The 23,043-nt window shown below is 38.6% G+C and overlaps 1 protein-coding gene across 3 annotated transcripts in view; it reads left to right on the forward strand.

Moving 5' to 3' along the window:
• The window catches only part of ebf1a (EBF transcription factor 1a), a 101,949-nt gene that overhangs the window by 66,142 nt on the left and 12,764 nt on the right, over window positions 1–23,043 (forward strand). For all 3 annotated transcript variants that reach the window (XM_060885325.1, XM_060885326.1, XM_060885324.1), the window contains exons 7-11: window positions 3,077–3,158; window positions 4,268–4,409; window positions 8,002–8,132; window positions 9,487–9,613; window positions 18,434–18,522. In XM_060885325.1, the coding sequence (XP_060741308.1) occupies window positions 3,077–3,158; window positions 4,268–4,409; window positions 8,002–8,132; window positions 9,487–9,613; window positions 18,434–18,522 (571 nt within the window). The remainder of the gene's footprint in view (window positions 1–3,076; window positions 3,159–4,267; window positions 4,410–8,001; window positions 8,133–9,486; window positions 9,614–18,433; window positions 18,523–23,043) is intronic.

Here is a 23,043-nt window from a genome sequence, read left to right on the forward strand (position 1 = left end):
TCCACTCCACAAGGTTTGGACCAGCAAGGCCAATTCTGAGATCAAAACATGAATATAAATGAATAGAACAGAATTTCCGGTTTCATTTCCTAATATTTACATTTGTCAAACCCAAAAAAGACAGTCAGTGGCATCAACAACATCCTCCATGGGTGAAAGTATCACAATCCACTGAGTGAAGACCATGACCCAGGATGCAATCCACTCATCAGTAGTTAGTGTTTTTTACTTTAAGATCCAGCGACTATATCTGACGCTGTCATTGCCTTGGCCAGGGCAGGGAACTAACTCAGCTACTGAAGGGTTAACACTCAGTGACTATCCCAAACCTGTCCCTTTTCTGAGTTTTGTCAGGAAAGGCTTCCGCATATAACCTATGCCAGAATCAAAATATTGTGGATCTAATCATTTGTTGTAGTGACCCGAAACAGGGAGCTGCCGAAGGACAACAACAAAAGCTTTTATTTACTTTAAGTTAGCTCAAAAAGTGTGTAAAAGTGTAAAATTGCTTTGATGTATGCTTATGTTTCAGTCTTGGTAAAAATCAAAAGCAATTAGAGGTGAAGTTCAACATCTCTGTACATACAGATGTGACCCTGTGTCAGAGGTCAAGGGTTGAGGATTATATTAACCCCTGTGACTATAGCCGTATGCCCTTCTGCTTGTCTTTTCTTCCTTATCCTTTCTCCTCTTTCTGTATGTGTTCTTCATTGTGTCTTTCTTGTGTTTGCATGTTCGTATACCCAGATATTCTCTTTCTCATAGCTGTCAATTTTAGTATGTAGAATATATTTGCTGGATACTAGTTGTCCAGCTCTTTCCTGTTATCCAAACCTAGGACCCACTTTATCCTCCACTAATTGGAGTGCTCTTAATCAATCTGCCATCCAATTTCTTCTTTGTGAAACGGACAGTGTGTATTTTAATAAACATAAGACATGTGAATGTGAAGGATCTCTCCAGAGCTGCAGGGATCATTAGTATATACACGTTACACTCCTTGTTTCTGAAGTATAGGATAAAGCCATTGTGTGTGTGTGTGTGTGTGTGTGTGTAGGTGTAGGAAAGTTATTGTCCACACACCCTGGTTTTTGCAGGGGATTTAGTAGGACTGAGCAAGTGTGTGATACGAGTGTTGGGGTTAAGCTGAGTGTTAGAAGGAATGGGTCACACTCTCTTTGCTACTGACACACAGGGGCAGCTGAGAGCAAGAGTGAAAGATGGCTAGAGAGATCATGGAGAGCTCAGACAGGCGGCAGCAGTTCAGATTCAGACAGGAACACTGCAGGGTTTAGCCTTTACAGTAAATGATATCAGAGAAGGCTGCAGGCCTTAATAGAGCCAGCCCTCAGGGAAGAATCTGTTTACCTAAACAGCACTGTGCTTAGTTATCTTTGTGGACACTCACACACACACATTGTCACACACATGGATCAAAGAATTACCACATCACCACAATGGATTTCCATCCTATTGATCATATAGAGGTCTTTGGCAATGCTTTATATTAAAATTCCATTAATTAACATTATTTACAGCATTTGTTAAAAGGAACAAACACCAACATAAATAAACCATAAGTAATAGTAACAGTGTAATTAATGCTTACATTATCTTTTAAACTTATTCCATGTATGCTTCCCTGTCCTTATTCTGGGACTCGTATTCATAATGTATTCATTGTGCACATCCTTTGAATACCCTTAGTACTGTTTGACTTTAAAGTATTTAGTTGTAGAGTAAAGATTTATATTCCTATCTGCTGTCACCCAGAAGAGGATGATTTCCCTTCTGAAACCTCTCAAGGTTTCTTTCTGATGTTTTCTCAGGGAATTTTTCAATGGTACTCTCACCTCTGTCTCAGTGGAGATTTAAGTCAACTTTTGGATTGGTGTAAATGTGCTTTGTGACAAGGGCTATTAAAAGTCTTACAAAAATGAAACTGAATTAAATGTATTCAACTAAAGTTCAGTGTGACTTGATAACTTTATCTAAAACATAACCAAGTCATTTTCTATAGCAAATCCCTGCACACATGCTTATAATAAACAATCTCTCTGTTTGAATAGTTTGTGTGTCTGTCTGTCTGAATGAGTGAGTCTGCCTGAATGAGGGAGTGCAGGTATGCTGACATTCTGCCCACTGCTCATTAGAGCTACTGGAAGAGGAATGAATGTTTCAAAAAAAAAAAAAGATGACAAAAGAATGAAAGGACGCAAGAAGACGAGTGTGGAATATGTAATGACAGCAATATCAGACAGACAGAGATGAAGGCTAGAATCTGTAAATTCTAGCCAGTACACACACACACACACACACACACACACAAACAACAAAAAACATCATCAGCACACACGTGCACATATTAAAGAAAAGGCAATGCACACATGTCTTGTTTGTATGCATATTTATAGGTATGTTTGGGTATGTGTGAAGACCAAGTATTGTTAGTGTGCAAGTAATTGGAGATGTTAAGACTTCTGTATTGTAAGTAATCACAGCACAAGAGGTGGCATGTGACTGAGCCATGGCTGTGTTCTGCCATAGGGCATAATTGAGTGCTTCTTAAAACAGCAGGTGGATGAACACACACTGTTTGTTCACAAAGGTTCAGTAGTGGAAGGGAAAAGGGAAGCATATAATGAGAGAAAAATAAAACCTACTTAGTTAATTAACAGTGAATATGAGAATGGGGAACATGCAAGGAAAAGCTGGTCTGTTACAAATACAAAGAGAAAAGCCAAAATATTCCTAAAAATAAGTTTAATTAAAGACAAATAAGTGAGAATAATAGAGAATGAGATAATAGAGATGATAAATGATTTAAGAAATGGTTCTGCAAAATCTCCTATGTTGTCTGTTTTCAAGGCTGAATAATGACTGACATAAAAAAAGAAGCTCTTTAATTTGGCTACTGATAATTTGGTTAAAAATAAGACACTTTTGTCTTGTTTTCTCCTAGCTGATACTCCACCAATGATTCTCATGCAGAATAGATTAGAAACTGATGTCTGTCGGTGCAATGATGTTGCACCAGCCATGGCATAATATATTTTGTTATTCTGTGTCTTTTCAGATTTTTCCTAAAGTTCTTCCTGAAGTGCAACCAGAACTGTCTAAAGAATGCAGGGAACCCAAGAGACATGCGACGCTTCCAGGTAACAACTAACACTAAATCTTGTGACTGTGTACATATGGAAATTAGGAATATTATATATTAATGTTTGTTCATTGGAAAAAATGTCTATTGGATACCCATTCTGTACTGTACTGTAAGTTGCACTGATGGTGCTGTTACTGTCCACCCATCTATAAAAATACAACCAGCCAGACTCAACACAGTTTTTGGCATAAACGAATATTCATTTTCTGGCACTCTTCATGAAAGTGAGCAAAATGAATACAAATAAATAAAATGTACAGAGTTGATATTTTATGCTTAATTAAATACAGATTATGCAATCAATGCATAGTTATGCCAAGAGACTAGGAGAACTGAAAAAGAGAAGTTTTTCAAAGATTGTTTGAGAGAAAATACTATTATGTACAAAATGGGTCGACAAAGTTGAATAAAATTTGAATCATGGATTCAGTATGTCTAATATTTAGTTTATTTAGCTGTCATTAACATTTTTGATTTGACTGTTTAAATGCTTTACACTATTTGTTATTATGTGTTCTGGATTTGTAAAATATATTAAAACTTCTTAGTAACACAGTTTGAGGTCTTATTGACTTGTTGTGCTTTTATGTAATATTAATCGATAACGTGTTATTGACTCTTAAGCCTGTGCACACTAATGATCATGTCAGTCCTTGACTGTAATTACTCATTGTATTTGTGCTACTGGCATACAGAATGTTTTATGAGTACTTGTATTTCTAGAGACTGTGAATGAAGTAACCAATCAGTTTCCACATCATTTTGTATATTTGTTAATTACTATAGAATGTGTAGAAACTATAGTGTGGTGCAAATACCTGTTAAAGAGTGTATAGAATAACAGGATAAGCAAAATAATTAAGTAACCAAGAGGAAAAAAAATCAGTGCTTGGCTAAACCAAGGTTGCTTAGGCCTAAACCTCATGTCTCTTGAGAATAAAATCTCTTGAGGCTGCTAAGATTTATATAAAAGGTGCTCTGCTTTCAAAGACCCATAAATAGCCTAAACAGTTGTCGTTGTCCTGTGAATATGAGTGGTAAAGGCGGTAAATGGGGATTTGTACTTTAAACTAGGAGGCATTATTATGTCTGGTCGTCCTGTAGGTGGTGGTATCTACGACGGTCAGCGTGGATGGTCATGTTCTGGCGGTCTCTGATAACATGTTTGTACACAACAACTCTAAACATGGCCGCAGGGCTCGCAGACTCGATCCCTCAGAGGGAACCCCCTCATACTTGGAACATGGTGAGTATGTTTGTGTCCTCTTGTTCTTGAGTACCCACAGTTGTAGGAAGCATCTTGACATCAGGTAATCAAGATCCATACATAGTAATCAAATTACAACTTTTTTATTTGCTTATGTGAGGGGAAAATGGGAAAAGATTTCCTTTCACTTATTGAGGATTAAATGTACATATAGGGTGTCCCACCTGAGGCAAGGTAAGTTCAGCAACCCTACCTGCCACTCCAGAAAACAGCGGTGCATAAAACAATAGGTTCCCCAAAGTCTCTCATCACATGAACTAAAATCAATAAGCTGACCAAGTGTAGTTCATAAATTTAAATGTGAAATGAAACAGAATTAAATTTTATCCTTTAGCAATATCTCAAATTATGATTTGTCTCCTCTTATGACATTATTTTTGTTTGATTTTATGGACAATGTCATTAATTAATTAGAGCTATATTTATGTATAATTTGAATACAGCCCTACATAAGCTCTATAAGCTTTCTAAGCTCCCAGTGCCCCCTTTTTGCTATCCATTTGTTAGAGAATTCACGTCACTGTTTCTCTGAAAACATTTTGTCACACTGGTTAGATCTGTCTAACACCAAGAAGGAGAAGGAGAAGCTGTTGTATCATTATATGAACACCATTCTTCCTGTTCTGTCTTTTACTGTTTCGTGTATTTTGTTAAACAGCTGACTGCTCATAGGCAAAAGCAAGACTTGCCTAAAAGTACTCCACTAAGGTTCCCCTACTGCTTCATGCATGCGTAACACATACACAAAGCAGCTACAGGACTACCCAGTTTATAAATGTTATTATCTACAGATTACATACTTAACCAGTCATGGAGGAAGTAAAGTGATTGCTGCATGTGAAGGAAGCTCTCTGAGTGTTCCTACAGACGAGAGTGTTTTCGGCACCACTGTGGAGATGATTATGTTCCCAGTCATGACTGAGCTCATTGCAGATCGGGTTAACAGCAGTGTCTCTTGATTCACAACTACACATCATTTAGGAATAAAAGTAACAATGAACAGGAATGAATATCAATAAAATAGAGAATATATATATTTGGCAATAAAAGAGTCCTTGATCAAATCTTCACTGTTACAGTGCAGTCACTCTACTCCTTGGCCTTGGATATTGCACAGCTTGGAAAAAACTACATTCTCCTCAGTGGCCTGTTCACTGGTGTTGCTAGAAACACCAACATCTAGTTGGCAATAGTTTCTGTTGCTTATGATAAAGTGAATTGCTGTATGTTTGAACGTAGCACCAGGGATAGGACCTCTAAGAAAACGCTAACAAGATCTTTCTGAAACAAAATACATTTTTCATATACTTGCTTAGGAATATACAACAAAAGTATATATTCATCGACTCTCTAAACTAATTGAGTTTCTCTGACAATAAGAGTATGTATACTTTCTGACAAAGGTGCATATTACCCTCTTATATTTGCCTGCATGCCACAAAAAGTCAGCTCTCCGCTTGAAGGCTTGTTTTAATTAAGTAAAACCTATAAAATTTGGTCATGATTCAGAGGTCAAACAATAAACAGTAATCTTCTCAAGTATTTCTCATACTCGCACTGCTCAGGCCAGCTTGTGCCATGCTGCATTGATTTGGAAACGTAATTCTCATTTCCTGCTGGGTAACAAGGCTGCCATCTCAGAGGCGGTCTGTGCAGTGAGGTCTTTAAGCTGGAAGTTGTGAAAACAGGGTGGGACACCAAGAGCCAAAGCCATGGCACATAAAGAGTGGGGAAGGGGAAAAAAGCTGCTCTGGTCAGTTTCAGGCCACAAACTCAGAGGAATAAACACTCTGTGTTACTGTTCAGGATATGTGCACGTGTGTTCAAGTGTGTTAGTGTGCATGTGCACGTTCTGTACACAGCGCAGGGGAACAGATGGCGGCAATGGAAGGCAGCAAAGTTTAATCCTATCAGATGGATTCCCAGTACACCATCTGGTTAATCCATGCACAATTTCAGAGCACTGCAAAAGAGTCATCCCAAGCCAAGATTACCATCACAGATTGCTGCATCGTACCTCTTTATCTACCCTAGTTTAGTGCAGCCACCATATTGAATTATGCCATGTAGCTGCAATCACCCTGCACATGTGCGTAGCAACAGAGAGCAGAATGTACTTTCCAACCCTGCGCACAGTCTAACACTAAAATCTAGAACTAAAATCTAGCAAGCAGCCTGACACACACAAACATCTCGCCTGACTCAGTCATCCACCTCCAAAAATCACCATTTTATTCTCCTATACGTGTCTTCTTTGCATCATCTTTACTTCACCCATCCCCCAACCTAGAATACCAGTAATTAGTCAAATAAAGTGCCCTCGGTGTGATGGCAAGCTCAGGATTGTGAGCCAAAGTTCAACATGGTGAAATGAAATTGCGGCTTATTAAGGTGTTGAATTTTGATAGCCTGCTGCTGTTTTGCCAGTGTGTCCCGCAGCGGCTGGCCTTTTGTTCGACTCCTGTACAGACTTGGGATCTCATGACATTTACACGAGTGTCATAAAACAAGCAGTCACACAGGGCCCTCCCTATGTGCATGGGTCGAGGTAATATTTAATAAATATAATCATCCAAATTAGCATTCACAGCCTTTGGGTATGGAGGTCTTCAGGGTCATTACTGTGACATGATCACTGACAGAATATGAGAAGGAAGGAACTGGTTTTCTTTTCTTTTTTTTTGAAAGACCGAAAGATTCCTTTAACTATCCCCAGACCCAAAACAAGGCATGATTTTGAATATCAGCTTTCAGATATGCAGCCCTGTCCTTTCCTGCATTTCACACTCCTTGTCTTCATCTCACATTTCTGTCCATTCCCAACACTCCCACCTTTTCTGCACAACTTTTGATTGAAAACAAAACCGTTAACAGTTTACCCAGCAGAGGCTGGTGTCATATCCTTGGTGGAAAGTGATGTGCTCTTTGCGCTTTAACTGTGGTATGTCATTGGTTACATCAGAGCAGGAGTATATAGTAAAGCAGCAGGTTAGAGCTTCACGTAGAGTAGTTTTAAATTGATGCTTGGTGAGTGCAGGCCATCTTTCACTCACAAAATAGTTTCATGAAGCGTATGGGGTTGTTTTAAAAGGACCAGCCTCAGAATAATCATATGTGACTGCCTTAATGATTCTGTCAGTTTTCATTAGGTTGTTGAAGCCTCAGTTTACAAATGGGCCCCATAAATCTGATCCCATAATCAAGAAATGTGTCAATTACTTTGACTTTTGGTATGCTTCACAGGCAGTTCACAGATTTAATGTGTGACATTGGTAATATGAATGATATTTTCCCTTTTTTTATGGTTTGTCATGCAAGTTATGCAGAGTGTCTGTCATCAGAATGGAGGAGGCTCATGTTTAAATGGTTTTGCTTTGATTCCAATCATTTTATTTGATTAATCATTTTAAGTCCCTGGTGACAAAATAGTGACTTGAATCTGACCTACAGTCAGTCCAAGTGAAACTGACATGTTCTTCTTTAATAGTATCTGGTATGCTGTACAGCATCTAATTGAAGTCCACACTCACTCTCTCTCTTTCTCTTTCTCCCTGTCCCATTGTGAGAGCAGCCACACCCTGCATTAAAGCCATCAGTCCCAGTGAGGGCTGGACCACCGGAGGGGCCACTGTTATTATCATCGGGGACAACTTCTTTGATGGGTTGCAGGTCATATTTGGTACCATGCTGGTCTGGAGCGAGGTCAGTCCTCTTGGCACAATACATTCAATTATTCATACTTATTATTAAACAGCACTTAATGCAGGCCATTGTCCATATTTTCATTAACTGAGTTTCTCTAATTATTATATAATTGCTCACAAATCAGCTGAGACATAATTGGCTTTTAACTTTTAAATTTTTATGGGTGCTAAAGTCTCTTTAATACCTCTAATCATTAATGGGCAAATGTAGCCAGCAGGCATGTTACTGTCTCTTTATCTAATCCTTAATACATTCTGCTCGCATCATGTTACACACTGAATAACAGAAACAGTATTGCATGCAAGAAAGCTGAAGGGAAAATAGGAATCAAGAAAAGGCAAAAAAATAATTCAGCAAATGAAATGAAGTTCAGTGTAATTGTAAGTAACATAGTCTCATTACGTTGTGCTTTGTCATCCCCATCAGCAGTGACTTGTGTGTAACCTCATGGCAATGCCTGATAGTGTTCCATATGTTAATTCTAATAAAAAAGACATAGTTATCAATCTGGTAATGCTCCCAGACACATTACCTCTGTCCTGCTGACTCACCCACTGAGTAGTGTCTTCAGTAAAAAGGATTCGTATGGAGGAATATGATGTGAGAGTGAAAATTATTTCACACCAGAGAATCTCTCTCTGTTTCACTGCACAGGATCTAGAAACACACAGCTGATGCAGTGCTTTCTTTCCTCATATGGCTTGTTTGTTTTATTCTACAGTGGGGTCCAAAAGTCAGAGACAATTCTAGAAATAAACTATTTCAAAAAAGTTTGAAAATTGTTAACTAAAAATTTCAGGAACAACCACAGGTTCAGTTTCAGGTCTGTTATTGTTTATTATATTAACTTTGAATTCACCAGGACTTAATTGATCCTAATTTCAAGAAGCAAAGCAGAAGCATTGATAAGAAGCTTTCTGCATTGAGATGCTTACTTAACATTTGTGGAAGGATTTCCAGTGTCAGTGCTGGGATTAATCTGTTCATATATGTTTTTGGTCACAGGAAATTCCTCAGAGCAGCGGTCTGGTTTCTATTTAGCATGACAAGCTGATTTCCTTTTTGTGATTATTGTTGTTATTGTTGGGGACGTTAAAAACAAAAATAAACAATAAAGATAAAAATTATATGTGCAATGTGTTGTTTTCAAATTCCTGTGTTTTAAGAGGAATAAATTAAATAATTAAATAATTAATAAAACAGGGTGAACTGTTATTGGAAAAATTTCCAGTGGTATCTGAGTAATAGGTATTTAGCAGTAAATTATTTAGAAATAATAATGATTTGTTATTTACTGAGTATTATAAATTCTTGTCATTGATTCTTTCTTTCTCTAATTTCTTTTTCACAGCTTATCACACCCCATGCCATTCGGGTACAGACTCCCCCCAGGCACATCCCTGGGGTGGTAGAAGTCACTCTATCCTATAAATCCAAACAGTTCTGTAAGGGAACACCAGGCAGATTCATCTACACAGGTACTGTACAAAAAAGTCTCATGAAAGTGCTTAATAAATTGGGAAGAAATATGTGTGTTGTGAATATGTTAAGAGGGTGTTTGTTAATTTGCAACTTGCAATTAAAGTAATTAAAGCTTTAACACCCAGGAGATAAGTATAAAAAATAGATTTCATAAATGCATTTAAAGGGTGCTCAGCTGTGGCCATTGTCCGCTCAGCATGCGTCTATGTCTGTGCCTACGCATTCATGTGTGTGAATGAGAGTGCTCATCAGGTTTATGGCACTACACTTGGCCTCTCTTCATAGTACATCCCCAAAGCCCATGGCCAAGCATGAAGAGAAGGATTTTGCTACCACAATACTCACAATAGCCTTTTTTTGTACCTCTGCTCTTTCAGTAGAGAGTCTGTTAAGATTTTTTTTGTGATGATAGAGCAGCACATAGACAGAATCACCAGTCATAATCCATAGTGATTTGTAGTTTCAGAGAACAGTCATGGAGGAATTTCTCTTCTGAAATTTCTCTCACTTTGACACTGTTTCATAAAACACGTGACTCTTCTTTTTCGTCTGGTGCCCATCTCCAGCAGCCCCCTTGGTGTGCAGTGCAGTGTTTGGGGTGTCAGCCTGCCGTTTCTCTCCCCTGGCTCCAATTGGCACCTTGGCCATGCCCAGTTGCCAGTGGGTACTAATCATAGAGGATTGGCTGGACTGCATGGCAGCTGGCAACAGAATTACGTATGGGACATCTGGCGTCTCTAATCAACTTCTGTCAGCCAGAGGAAATGGAGACCTAATTAAATCAATGGTGCACCGATGCTGCCATGCTTGTACGCCACATGACTATGTGGAAATGCAGAGTTGTACCTGAAGAACAGCAGAGAACCACAATGGAGTGTATCAGTAGCTATGCTCATTGTGAGCACCTTTAATTGAATTTCATATACATACTACAAAACAGCTTTGGCTCCATTTTGGTTGAAGGGTTTATATTAAATGTATTATTTTAGAATTCAGTGGCATGTGATGACTTCAGATGATCCAGTTGCATTATGGCACCAACTGCTGTGTCTGCTTATGAACCCGGAGACCACTCTGTTAATGGATTTCTCAAAAGCCTTCCAGATAATGGATGATGTCATTTTAGGGGTCTCAGATTCTTGGCACATGCTGGTCAATACAAGAGTTTGCAGTAAAAAGGAAGCCCATATGCGCAAAGTGAAATAATTGAGTCTCACATATAGTCCAAAAACTCTTGACCACCATTTGCCTTTTTATTTGCTAGTAGACTTTTTAAGGTTTACTACTGATAAAGAAGGTATAGTGATTGTATAAGTAGTTTCTCAACACTTTGCTCTGCAATTAGACATCAAAGGTTTCCATGCAATTATATTTATCATTAGAAACAATTAAGCCCTTTCCATTTGGTACATTACGCTTTCTGCATGGCATTCTGCAGATAAGAGGACTGAATCATTCCTCTCCTTCACTCTCTCTCACTCCATCAGCAAAAAATGCATTTCCATGTTTGGTTGCATATTACCTTGTACAAGATTGCCACATTTGAATCATTAGTCGAAAAAGGCTTTCCATCCATTTCCATGCAGTGGGAGGCAGAGTTATAACACTATCTCCCAACAGGCAAGTGTGCGCTCGGCGCGACCAATAGATTGGAGGTGTTGATGAATCGCTTGTGAGGTTCAGCAAGCAATTCTTCCCTGCTCAGTATGCAGGCCAGTGGGCTGAACAGCACCCATCAGGCCTGATATTAAAAAGACTCTGCTGGATCACATTAGGGGAAGTTCTCTAATTCCCATCCAATGATGAGGACTATGGGAAGCATTATTCACTGAAACTGAGGAAGAACAAAGGCCCAGACCCAGACTAAAATGGAGCTGGACAAAATGTCTGGTGGAATATTTACTAGGTTTAATTGATTATTTTTTTATTTTATTGTACATGAGATTAAAAACACAATGATTCCAGGCAAAATCAATTGTGTGTAACAGTTTAACTAACCACGAGTGTGCTTCTAATCATTCTATTACAAAGGATTTGATGGATAGCTTTTGTCCAGTCTGTTTAGCCACCAGTATTATTTGAGATATAGTGAGTGAATGTTCAGTTTTAATAATAAGGCTCTTTAATTCAATTGACAAATGGTCCTATGCTCCTTGATCAATGGAAATCATTCAAAGTAAATTGCTGATGTTTGACATGTGAAAATTGTCACTATAACGATATAGTGAAATTGGTTTGCTTTACAGCATAAAGTCGTCAGTGGGCCATTTCACACAAATGTATTTGCCTCACAGCAGCCAACACTCAGGATCAAGGAAAACAAGTCATCCATTTTATGTCCACAGGTTCCTCCTATATGCTTTCTCCTTCCTTAAAGCCATACCTTATTTAGTTTGTCGGTTTTCCCAAACAAACACAATCACTAGTTTTATGGAAAAATGGATAAAAATGAGATTGTAAGATATTGATCCCGGTGTGGGGTGGGTTGTGGAAAACAGGCCTCATCTATATAGGGAGAAAAATGAAGCAATAATTCAGGCAGGCATCGAACACTCTGCCACTGAGCCTATTGATTCCCATCCGCAGCGTATGAGATCACACCTGAGAGAGCTCTGGGGAAAAGAGAGAGAGAAAAAAGAGATAACATTACCACCCTGACATTAACAGCTCTGTACAAAGCCCACAAGTGCCTGTTAAAAGGTTCCGCTAAAGACCAATTACCCAGCATGCCTCTCTGTTCTGTCAATCAGGAATACAGCTGGAGCAGGTCTAAGTCTGGTCACCTGACTCAATTCACCACCAACAATTTAGAGCAAGTGGTTAGTCATAAGATCTACACAGTTACGAAGGTTGTATGAAGAAGCCATTTGTTTTAGCCATGGAAATGTCTCTGAGAGTTTTGTGAATTAGTGTGATTTTAATAAAAGTTTAATGCTTTGACTAGGCAGTCCTGACAGATCTATTCAGATTATCTTTTATCTTTAGGTTGAGTATCTCCTCCCCTGCCAATCTACCCCTGCAGACCTTTCGTAATTACTGTGAAATATGAAGCGATCTGGCTGTGCCTTCATGAAATTTCGATGAGCATTGATCTGAGTGATTGCAAACAATCCTTCAAACAGTGGTTCTTGTTCATTTATATGTTTATTGTTCATATGTTTCGCCAATTCTAATTCCAAAACCAGCCATCATGGACAGTTAATACCTCTGTACCTTTCGTCCAAGGATTTGTCAGGTCAAGTGGAACTAAATTCAATTTGCAAATTATAAAAGCACCAGCACCAGAAAGCACCAGCTTTATATTTGCTTATATTGATTACACTGTATAAACATAATGAGACAGTATAGTATGGCCAGGATATTCTTTTCTATATTGATTCAGAATATTTGGTTTCAATGTTAGAGTTATTATTTATGACATCACACATAACCTTATTATCCCCCTTCTGACGAGTGAAACCAGAGAAGTGAGACTGATACTGCTATGAAAGCAAGTCTCTGTATGTTAGTGAATATCCAGTATCTCCAATATTTGTTATTTTGGTCCACAGTCTGTATAGTGAGCTTTGAGGAATATGTACACTATGTATTTCAAGTTCCTCAGCTGAATGTGTGAAAATAAACAAGGGCACAGACAAAGGATGCTGTTCTCTGGTGCTGTTTGTGGAAAAGTGCAGAGAAATGCAGAGGAACCGGAAATAACCAGACTCCACTAAGAGTGTGGGTTCTCCAGAAGATGTGGACTTTGTTTGGGTTGCATAAATATCATATCCTGTTGATATTGCTTGTCAACATTCTTGACCCTTCTAGAATATTGTTGACTGTGTTAATGCAGTGTCTCATCACTATAATCCTGGGTGTGAAAGGAACTCAGTATTCCTCCTCTTTTCTTTTATCATTCAATACATGCTCAAGACATTTCTCATCTCTTTCTCTCTCTCTCTTCCCCTCTTTCCTCCTTCTCTCCTCCTCTCAATAAGATTGCATTATCAGCCTGGCTGGTGAGGAGATTGTACAGAATGTGGAAATCAATAGCAATGAGGGGGAGTAAACATGTGAAGATGTCTGAGAGGGCAGTAGAGTACAGTTTAGAGATCTCCACCATCCATCTATATATCAGCACATTAAAACACCTCCTTTAGTAGTGCTGGTGCCCTGTCTCATTATATTGTCTTAAAGGAGATGTATCTACACTTAGTACAGAGTCTCACACACTTTGCCTCTTTCAGCTAACACTTCATTACCTATTCTATCTCTGGAGATCTCAGACTCTACAAATTCCAGGCTAGCTGTTTTCTACATGTTTTATACACATTTGAAAGGCTAATAAGAAAGGCAAAGCAAACTAGCCATGGCCTTAATAAATATTGCAGCATGTTAGTTTAGGTTTGATGTGAATTCTACATGCTTTTTTCTAATACAGTAGTAACTTGAGTCCCCTTGTACCATAACCATGTTCAAAATTCAAAACTTGGCCATACTCTCAGCCTCTTTCCTTCTTCATCCAGCATTCTACATTTATTTGTCCACTTCTGCTAACCAGAAGTGGCAAAAGTACACAGATCCTTTACTCAAGTAGAAGTACAGATACTCGTTTTTTAAAAGACTCCAGTAAAAGTTGAAGTAGTGACTACACTCTTTTACTGAAGTTAAAGTAAAGAAGTATGGGCTCTGACATGTACTTAAGTAAAAAGTCGCTGTTACTACTACCTGTTTAGTGTCATGCTGGTAACTGGACGTCATGTTTACATATATATATATATATATATATATATATATATATATATATATATATATATATACACACACACATATAATTTTGGAGTGTACTGATGGATATTTGTGTTCATCAGCCACAAGAGTGTTACGAAAGGCAGGCACTGATGTAGGTGAGGTAGGGTGGAGTCAGCGTTCACGTTCATCCCAAAGGTGTTCAGTAGGGATGAGATCAGAAAACAACCACATGTAGCAGGAAAGGTCAGGTGACCCAATACTTTTGGAAATATAATGTATACCAAGTGTATCACCAAGGCCATATCCCAAACTGTAGGGAGATTCCAGCTCTGTCCTTGAAAACAACTCAAAATTATTGCGATGTTTTACAAATGACAAAATTAATGTTAATTAAATTAAGCACTTTGTGTTTTTTGGGTTGACACAATTCGCTAACGCAATCGCCAGGAATCCTTTTTGACGCCGATTATTTCCAACATCTCCCTCATATATGGCCATGGGTGTTCAGGAATGTCCTCGTTGTTGGATATTTTAACATCGGTGACTCCCTCAGAATTAACATTGGCCATTCCTTTTGTAGGCGTGCTGCTCATTGTTAGCTCTGCTATCCTTAGTCTATGTCCGATAGCCAGTAAATAATACACCAGTCACATGGTGAAAAAGCCGCACAATGATAGGATGATAGGCTGGAAACAGCGCTCAATGAGAAGAAATAATACTAAAAGTAACGAGTCTGTTTTGAAAATGTAAGAAGTAAAAAGTACAGATATTTGTGTAAAAATGTAATGAGTAAAAGTAAAAAGTTGTCCGAAAAATAAATTGTGGAGTAAAGTACTGATACCAGAAAAATTTACTTAAGTACAGTAACGAAGTATTTTTACTCCATTACTTCCCACCTCTGCTGCTAACCCCTATATAGTGTACAGTATAATCCATACATGGCCTGCCATATTTTGATTCCTAGACCACACTTCCTAATCCTTGACTTGAACCTCTAAAAGGCTTAATTACAGGAAGTCTAGTTAGATATGATGTATTATCAGCCTTAGGGTGGCTTTGCATCATTCTGTCACATTTGGCTGTTTTTGTTTTTCTTCCCCTAGACGATAGCTATGCTCTGCTCTCCATCATGGGACCTGGGTTGTTTTAACAGTTTTTGTTCGTCTCCTTTTGTAAACACTCAGTCAGTCATGTGGCCGACCAGGCAGCTGTGGGACTAAGTGGTGTCATGATTCATTTCACATTTCTTAATGCTGGAGTTCAATCAGGAAGCTATTCAGATGTGCAATCTGTCATATAAAGTCTGAACACTGTTAGGTGTTGTTAGGCACATTTATGACATTGTACTTAAAGAAGGTTATGACTCAATTTGTATTTTATAGTCCTCCAAACTCAGTATTTCTCGAAGTAAACATAAGCTGCTCTCCTGTAGAGATTCTTCACAATCTAGTAAGCTAATGAAGTTGTTGATTATCTGTATCAGGTGTGTTGAATTTGGATTCAGACTCCCGCAGCTATCTAGGAGTAGGAATATAGACACTTGATCTAGGTTGAGAGCCATTTGTTCACTCCACTTTAATACCCATTAAGTGCTAGCTCCCACCTGCTGCTTGGAGCTCTTCCTGCACAGTAATGAGGAGTGATGATCAGGATTCAGACTACACTCCACTGTATGGAATAGCTGCCCTCAGTCTGTCCTTACAGCTTGGGAAGTTGCAGACAGCTGAGTACGCTCCCTCAGGAAATGACCAGAAGGGTGGCAAACAGAAGGGTGGCAGGAGTGTCAAGACAGAGACACTGCATTCTACACATTCACTCTGTCTTGCCATCTTTTTTAACAGAGCAATCTAATGCAGGCCAAATAGTCCATGCCACACATTGCCATTAATGCTTCATGTTCTGTTCTGTGCAAGAAACAATCAGCTGGAAAGTCAGAGAAGGCCAGAATAACATAATATTTTGTTCTGTTTTGCCAGTTACTCAAACCTGATTTTATTTATTACAGTTTCACAATATTAATTTAAAATTATTGGCCCATCTATTAAGCTGTTATGATATGTAACATCTGCACCCACAGATACACCTCCTTCAATATCTATATAGCCCCCTAATTGCCTCTGTTAAGTGCACATTACCATGTGTTTAAACTAAATGAGAAAACACCAGACTGCTTTGTCATATTGGCAACTATTTATTATTAAGTGCTTTCAATAAGACCCATCAGCAGGAGGCCAAAAAAAAGAAAAAATCATTTTCAGAGATTTTTTTAACAGCAGATGCCCAGACATTGCAGTTTTCTATAGGGTACAGATTTTGTCACTTTACACTTTTCCACAATAACTTGACAACTTGTATGTAATATATATTAAGTGTTTTACATGATTGTTTGATTTCAAATGACAGGGATTACAAATGGCCCAACACATTTAAAGTTTATAGGGGTCAGTTTGCTTATTAGCTTCACTTATAACATCATTACTTTTCTCACTCATTCCTATATTTTGCCCTTGATTGGGGATTTTTCACAGATTCGCACTTTCTCTTTTTCTTTCTCTCATTAAATAAAGGGGCTTAGTGTGTCAGATCTACATCTAGCAGCACAATAGACAAACACACAAGCAAACGTAGCAGAGTGAACATGGAGAAAGGCCTATTGTTTCAGTGCAAAAGTAGCTCTCAGTCCAGGAAGGTTAGAAAAACAGTGCATCGAGGCCCGTGTGGTCTGACCAAGCAGGATGTTTGGTTCTATCACCCAGATCATGTTTCTTTTTAAATATTGCCTTATTGCTGTGTTCTCAGCAAGAGTCCCTTAAGTTATTCTTATATCTATGTGGTCTGGAATCTTGTAATCCTGAAGTGTTACCACACCAAAATCACAACATTAACTCGATTATTGGACCTAGAAATATTTTTGCAAATTAACAGTGCTTACTGTATGTACATTATTAAACAGGAGTGAGATTGATTAGGAGCATGGCAAAACCCATCATTTATTAACCCGTGTAGAAGAGGATGCAGTACAGTAGTTGTTGGAAAACTATGTTTTGTCAGTAATGCCAATCTATGAAACTAATAGGCAGCACATCTTACATGAACAAAACAGTATGGATTTGAGCAAACCATACAGTCATTTTATAATTTGTAATGAGTACTTCAGCAGATGCACGTTAATGGAGTATAAAGTTATAGATTTTATAGAAATCTATTGGCCTAAGCAAACATTTTTATTTATGTTCAGAAAAAGCACAAATCTAAACTTAAATTTGTTACCTCTTTGTGACCACGTTGTTATGTATGGTAACAAATCACATTTATGTAGACTATGTATATAAATGTATATAGAACAAATGAATGTACAGGGTGAAAGAAAAAGTCCAACTGTTTGTATAGTTTGGCCACAAAGCTCAAAAAACTTCAAAAAGAGACCTAGATAACCAGTATATATATATGAATATAAAAAAAAGGACTGGTAACAGTCAGCTAGTATTAGAATTAAGGGAAGGCATTTCTTTACACCTATGACAAGAAGAGGAGTGTTTTCTTTTCTGAAGCAGCTTAGAAATAGCACATGCTATACTGACAAGTTGCAGTTAGTCATACTAAACATAATCAAAATGTTATAAAAATCCTAAGATTTCTTAATGCCTGAAAATCTGTCATAGTAGAGCATCAGTAGAGCCGTGTGTGTTCTGTTATCCTAAACAGCATGTGCACATTTTTACATAACCACCATGGGGGGCTTCATTTGCGAAGGCTGATGTCTGATATAGAATACCATGTGTGAGCTGCTGCAGAGGGAGCAGAATGAACTGTTAGAAGGCATACACATTGATTCCTGGAGTCCTGTTTTATTCATAAAGTTTTGCCTGGCAGCACTTGCTGTATTTCTGCTTAGTTGTTTGGGACCATTCCTCATTTGACATTGTATTTACAGTTTTGACGTATTTGATTTCTTCTACATGTTTATTATGGGCAGTAGAAATGTGTAAAAGGCAATCACTGTTTTCAAACAGCACAGCATAAAAGTTAATGGAGGTGGATGTGATATTTTAGGTCACACTATTTTTTTGTTTCCTCCTCAGCACTGAATGAGCCCACCATTGACTATGGCTTCCAGCGGTTACAGAAAGTCATCCCCAGACATCCAGGTGATCCTGAACGCTTGCCAAAGGTCAGTTTCAGTGTCTCACTCCTTATGTCATCTAAATTTCAATATTCACTACATTAACTAACACTGTTTCACACCTTTCACCGTGATCAGGTTCTTATAAACCTAGCTGCAAGGCCTCTAAGTGTCCATAATGTTCAGACAATAACGTCTTTGTTCCATCTATCTACCTTTTTCTAACATTTAATTCTTCTTAATTAGCTACTTGATATGATTATCATGTAACATTTTCCATCAAAATATACTCAAGTGAGGCCAGATTGATACAACTGGAGCAATCCGGCCATAGCAAAAAAAAGGGCCTGTTTACTTCCTTGTGCATTTTCATGCCACTTAAAGAGATGTTAATGAATCCTTTGGGAGTGATAAATAAACAGTACTTTATCTTCTACATGTTCTATACCCCTGAGGCCTGTGTGAGCTGCAGCACTTAATAGACTAAAAAAAGAGTAATTATTGCTGGCTGGTCATGCTCCTTTGCAGTCAGTCCAGGTTTGACCTTGTACTGTTATATAAGTCCTCCCTATATTAGAAGTGGGTTATTGGTATTCATTGTCCCAGACCCACTGCATCCATTATACCTGTAATGTGACTGAGGTCAGAGCACAGTACATCTATCCAAAGCCCTGGTTTAGGATGGAACTTAATTTCACTTGGTTCAGACAATACATGGAAAGTAGACATCATTTCTGCTGTTTAATAGTGAAGTAAATTTTTTACTGTGTTCTATCCTCACCCATGTTACAGAATTTTAAGTTATGTTATGTTATGCTACATTACATTATGTTGGATAGTTTGTGGAGACCAAAACACCAGTGCTCTTCTCTCCCCTTACATCCCACTCTCATTTGTCATTTCCCCAGCTGGCTTAGAGAGGACAGACATACAAGCCAATGTTAGTGTGGCTAAATAGGGCTGGTGCGTTTGATCTCTATCCCTAATTCACCACATGGACATTGTCAGCATATCTTCCACACACACACATACACAAACACATAGACACACTCATCCATAAACACCTATGCCACCACCTTTTCAACTTACTGACACCTCAGAATAGAAGACTTTCAAGTTGAAACCTTTTACTGAGGCTAAATTCATTTCTATGTTTAATCTAAGAAAGGAGTCATGATCATTCTTTCTGTCTGTCATGTTTGCAGCAGTCTGGTTCATTTCTTACAGACTGACACACTTTGCTGTCCACGTATGAGCTGTGTGGTTTTAACCTTGGCTTAGCCTGGGCTCATTTCACTGGGCCAGTGATGAATTTGAATGTATTAGTCGGTTCCCAGGTGGGGTGAGCCATCACACCTTTCCCACTGTGTTCATCAAGAGGGGAGCGGGTCAGAAAAACTGCCTTTGCTCCTCCCTGGAGGACCGTCTTAACGGCATGCCATATTTTTAACAGACTCCCTTGCAGTTCTAATGAATATGGTTGGACAGCCACCAAGCAATGAGCAGCTGTGCACCTGCAGCACGGGCACATGAGAATGAGATGAGTAGGAAAAAAATACTCAACTGCCTTTCACTGCTCGACCACTATTAAGTCAGGTGTTGGGGAAGTCCCAGAGGATGCAGTTTTGTATGTTGGCTTGATTTTATATATATATATATATATATATATATATATATATATATATATATATATATATATATATATATATGTATGTGTCACCAGAAGCACATTTATGTTTAGTTAAGCATTTTTTTATTATTATTATTCACTAAAAGAGAGTATTGCTATATAACAGATGATTTAGTTGGAGTTCTGCCTCTTTATAAGCTTTCACATAAAGGAAGAGAGAAATAAGGTTGGATGGTAGGGGGATAAGGAGGATGGGGAGGCAAAGAGAGAAAAAGGGTCACCAAGGGAGAGCAGCATGGAGAGAAAGAAACGGATCCGGGTGATCCATCATGGTGAAGTCAGCTGTCCTGGGCTGCCTTCACCTGGGTCATGCGATCGAAGCCACTGCCGCCCACACTTTATTATTGCTCAGCCAACAGTAATTGAGTCACCACAAGGGGGAAGAAGCAGCTGGAGTAGGAAAGAGAGCAAGTGGAGAGAGAGGGGGAAAAGAAGTGACTAGCTAGCATACAGGGAAGCTAAATGAGAAATCATTTCTCTGCATGGCTCTACATGTCTGGTAAATTGTGGTGACAGGGTTGATGTGTGCAGATGGGTTTTACCCTCAATTTCTCTGAGTAGTGGAGGTTTTAATCCTCTACTTCTGTCTATGTCTCTCTCCCGCTTTCTCGCTCAGTTTGTCCTCTGCTCCCTCTAACACTCCCAGCCAGATATTAACAACGTCGGCCGCTGGGCCCGGCTGCTCATTTCTGCACTATCGATTTTGCCCTTTATTGAGGTAATAACAGTTTGTTGACGGCACTTCTTTCAACCGTTGGACTAAATCACAGGTGAGGGGCAAGCAGGGAACAAGGCAGTCTAACTTGTCTCCCTCAATACTTTGGCAAATCCATGGACATGTTAGGCAAGCCCTTAAAAATGCAGGAACAAGTCAGCTCAGCTTTAGTACTGCTTTTGTTCTACACATTTCTTAAGCTCATGTAAAGCACACAAGATGTGAGCTTAAGAAATCAGTTTTAATAAGTAGCATAGCACAATAACATGAGCACATTCAGATAGCTGAATTGTTTGACTTAAAAGCACTGTTGTATGTTGCTCTTGATAAGGGCGTCTGCCAAATGCTGTAAATGTAATTTAACATTATTTACAGCCAGATTAAAGTAGTGGTGTGATTAAGAATTGTGTGCATATTAAAAATAAAGAAAGAGAGACAGTCATTTAAATGAGCAGCTCAGTGACCCTAATTGCTCAGTGAGCATTTGTGTCTGGATCTAGAGGCACAGCTCCGGTCGATGAGTTTGGCTGGGGTCCAGTGTGGCCAGTCTGTGGATCGTTCTTTCCCTCTCCCTCTCTGCAGTCAGTGTTTGTTCCTCCTATTTTCCCTGTCACTTCACATCCACCTGATCCCCTCTTGGCCACCTATGAAGGGCCTAGGATTTAATCTGTGCTCTGATGAAACAGTCCACACCACTGGGGAACAGGGAGCAGTGTTTTCCTTCATCATGCTTCAGTAGTGACTTAAGACAAATACTGCACTTGGTCTGAATGTGCATGCTTATATTATTGCAAACCAACTGACTATTAAAAAATGTGTAGATCCTCATATGCAAGTGCCATTTAATAAAATTATGCAGATTATCTGCATGTCTGCCATTATATTACGGTTTGAGAGAGCAGATGCATTTCTGAATGTTTGGTGGACACAGTCGTCACTGACTTGCTGTTCAGATGCAGGCCGACAGTTCGCGATTGACTTTCAAAAAGTAACCTTTCAAGTCTGTAGAGACAAAATATGAATTATGCAAGAGAGCTGTTTAGTTAAAGAGGAAAGGGACTGATATGTGTGATGGACAGAATCTGACAGGTTAAAGACAAGAGAAATGAGAGAATAGGCCAGGAGTATTTTAGAAGGGATGTAAATGCTCTGCAATTACTTTCTAGAGCATTTTTCCCCATTGACCCTCCAGGGTTGGGGGTCACTTCCACCCTACAAGCATGGAGTTTGCAAGCTATCCCCGTGTTTTATTTTTGGTACTCCGCTTTCCTCCCCAAATCCAAAGACAGGCTTTGTTGGCCAAATGGTATTAGTAAATTGTCTGTGGTATGTTTGTGTGTCTCTTGAGAAAGGGTCTCCCACAAGTCCCTTGGGATAAGCTCCAAACTACCCCAGACCCTGATTCAGAAAATGGATGGATGTAACTCTAGAAAAGTGTATAGAAAAGTCTATATCACATAGCGGCCAGACTGGGTTAAAGCACCATACTATAAATAAACCTTTATAAAATCACTGTCTTTCCTTATCTAGTTATGCTGCATATTAACTTTTATTTTTTATTTTTAAATGGATTTATTAACGATTTTTTGTTTTTTATTTTTTTTAACGAAGTAGAAGATCAGTTGCACAAAATCACTTATTTAACCTTCAGGAGTTGTGGCAAATGATTAAGACATTTCTTATTTGTAGCTAAGAATTATGCCGCAAAATATACTCTTCCTATTTGATTTCATACATCATAGTGTCATGATTCAGGACAATTTAAAACAGTGAATCCCACAATAGCATGACTGGAGTCTAAGCTACACTGACAGTTTCATTCTTTTTGTTTGTCAAATATAAAACTACACATGATTCTATAAATAAGTGGTCTTTGCTACCGCATATTTTTATCATGTGAATAGTAATGAAAGAAACTGAGAGTCTGTTCGTAGTCACTGCAAGGAAAAGTTCACTTATTCATCAGAAGGTGCTGAACCTCTGGTGCTGGTTGATAACAGGTCGATATAACACAATGTTTTGGTCAAGGTTTTAGAATTGCCTTTATATTCCCAAGCAAACAGAATCTGTGTCCATATCAAAGTCTTGTCCACATCTTGTCCAATGTTTCTGAATGCTGCCAAAATAAAAGTGGTATTTGAATATTTGTATATTTTTTACAGTT

This window comes from Tachysurus vachellii, chromosome 13 (assembly GCF_030014155.1).
Source record: "Tachysurus vachellii isolate PV-2020 chromosome 13, HZAU_Pvac_v1, whole genome shotgun sequence".
In the NCBI taxonomy this organism is placed as follows: Eukaryota; Metazoa; Chordata; class Actinopteri; order Siluriformes; family Bagridae; genus Tachysurus; species Tachysurus vachellii.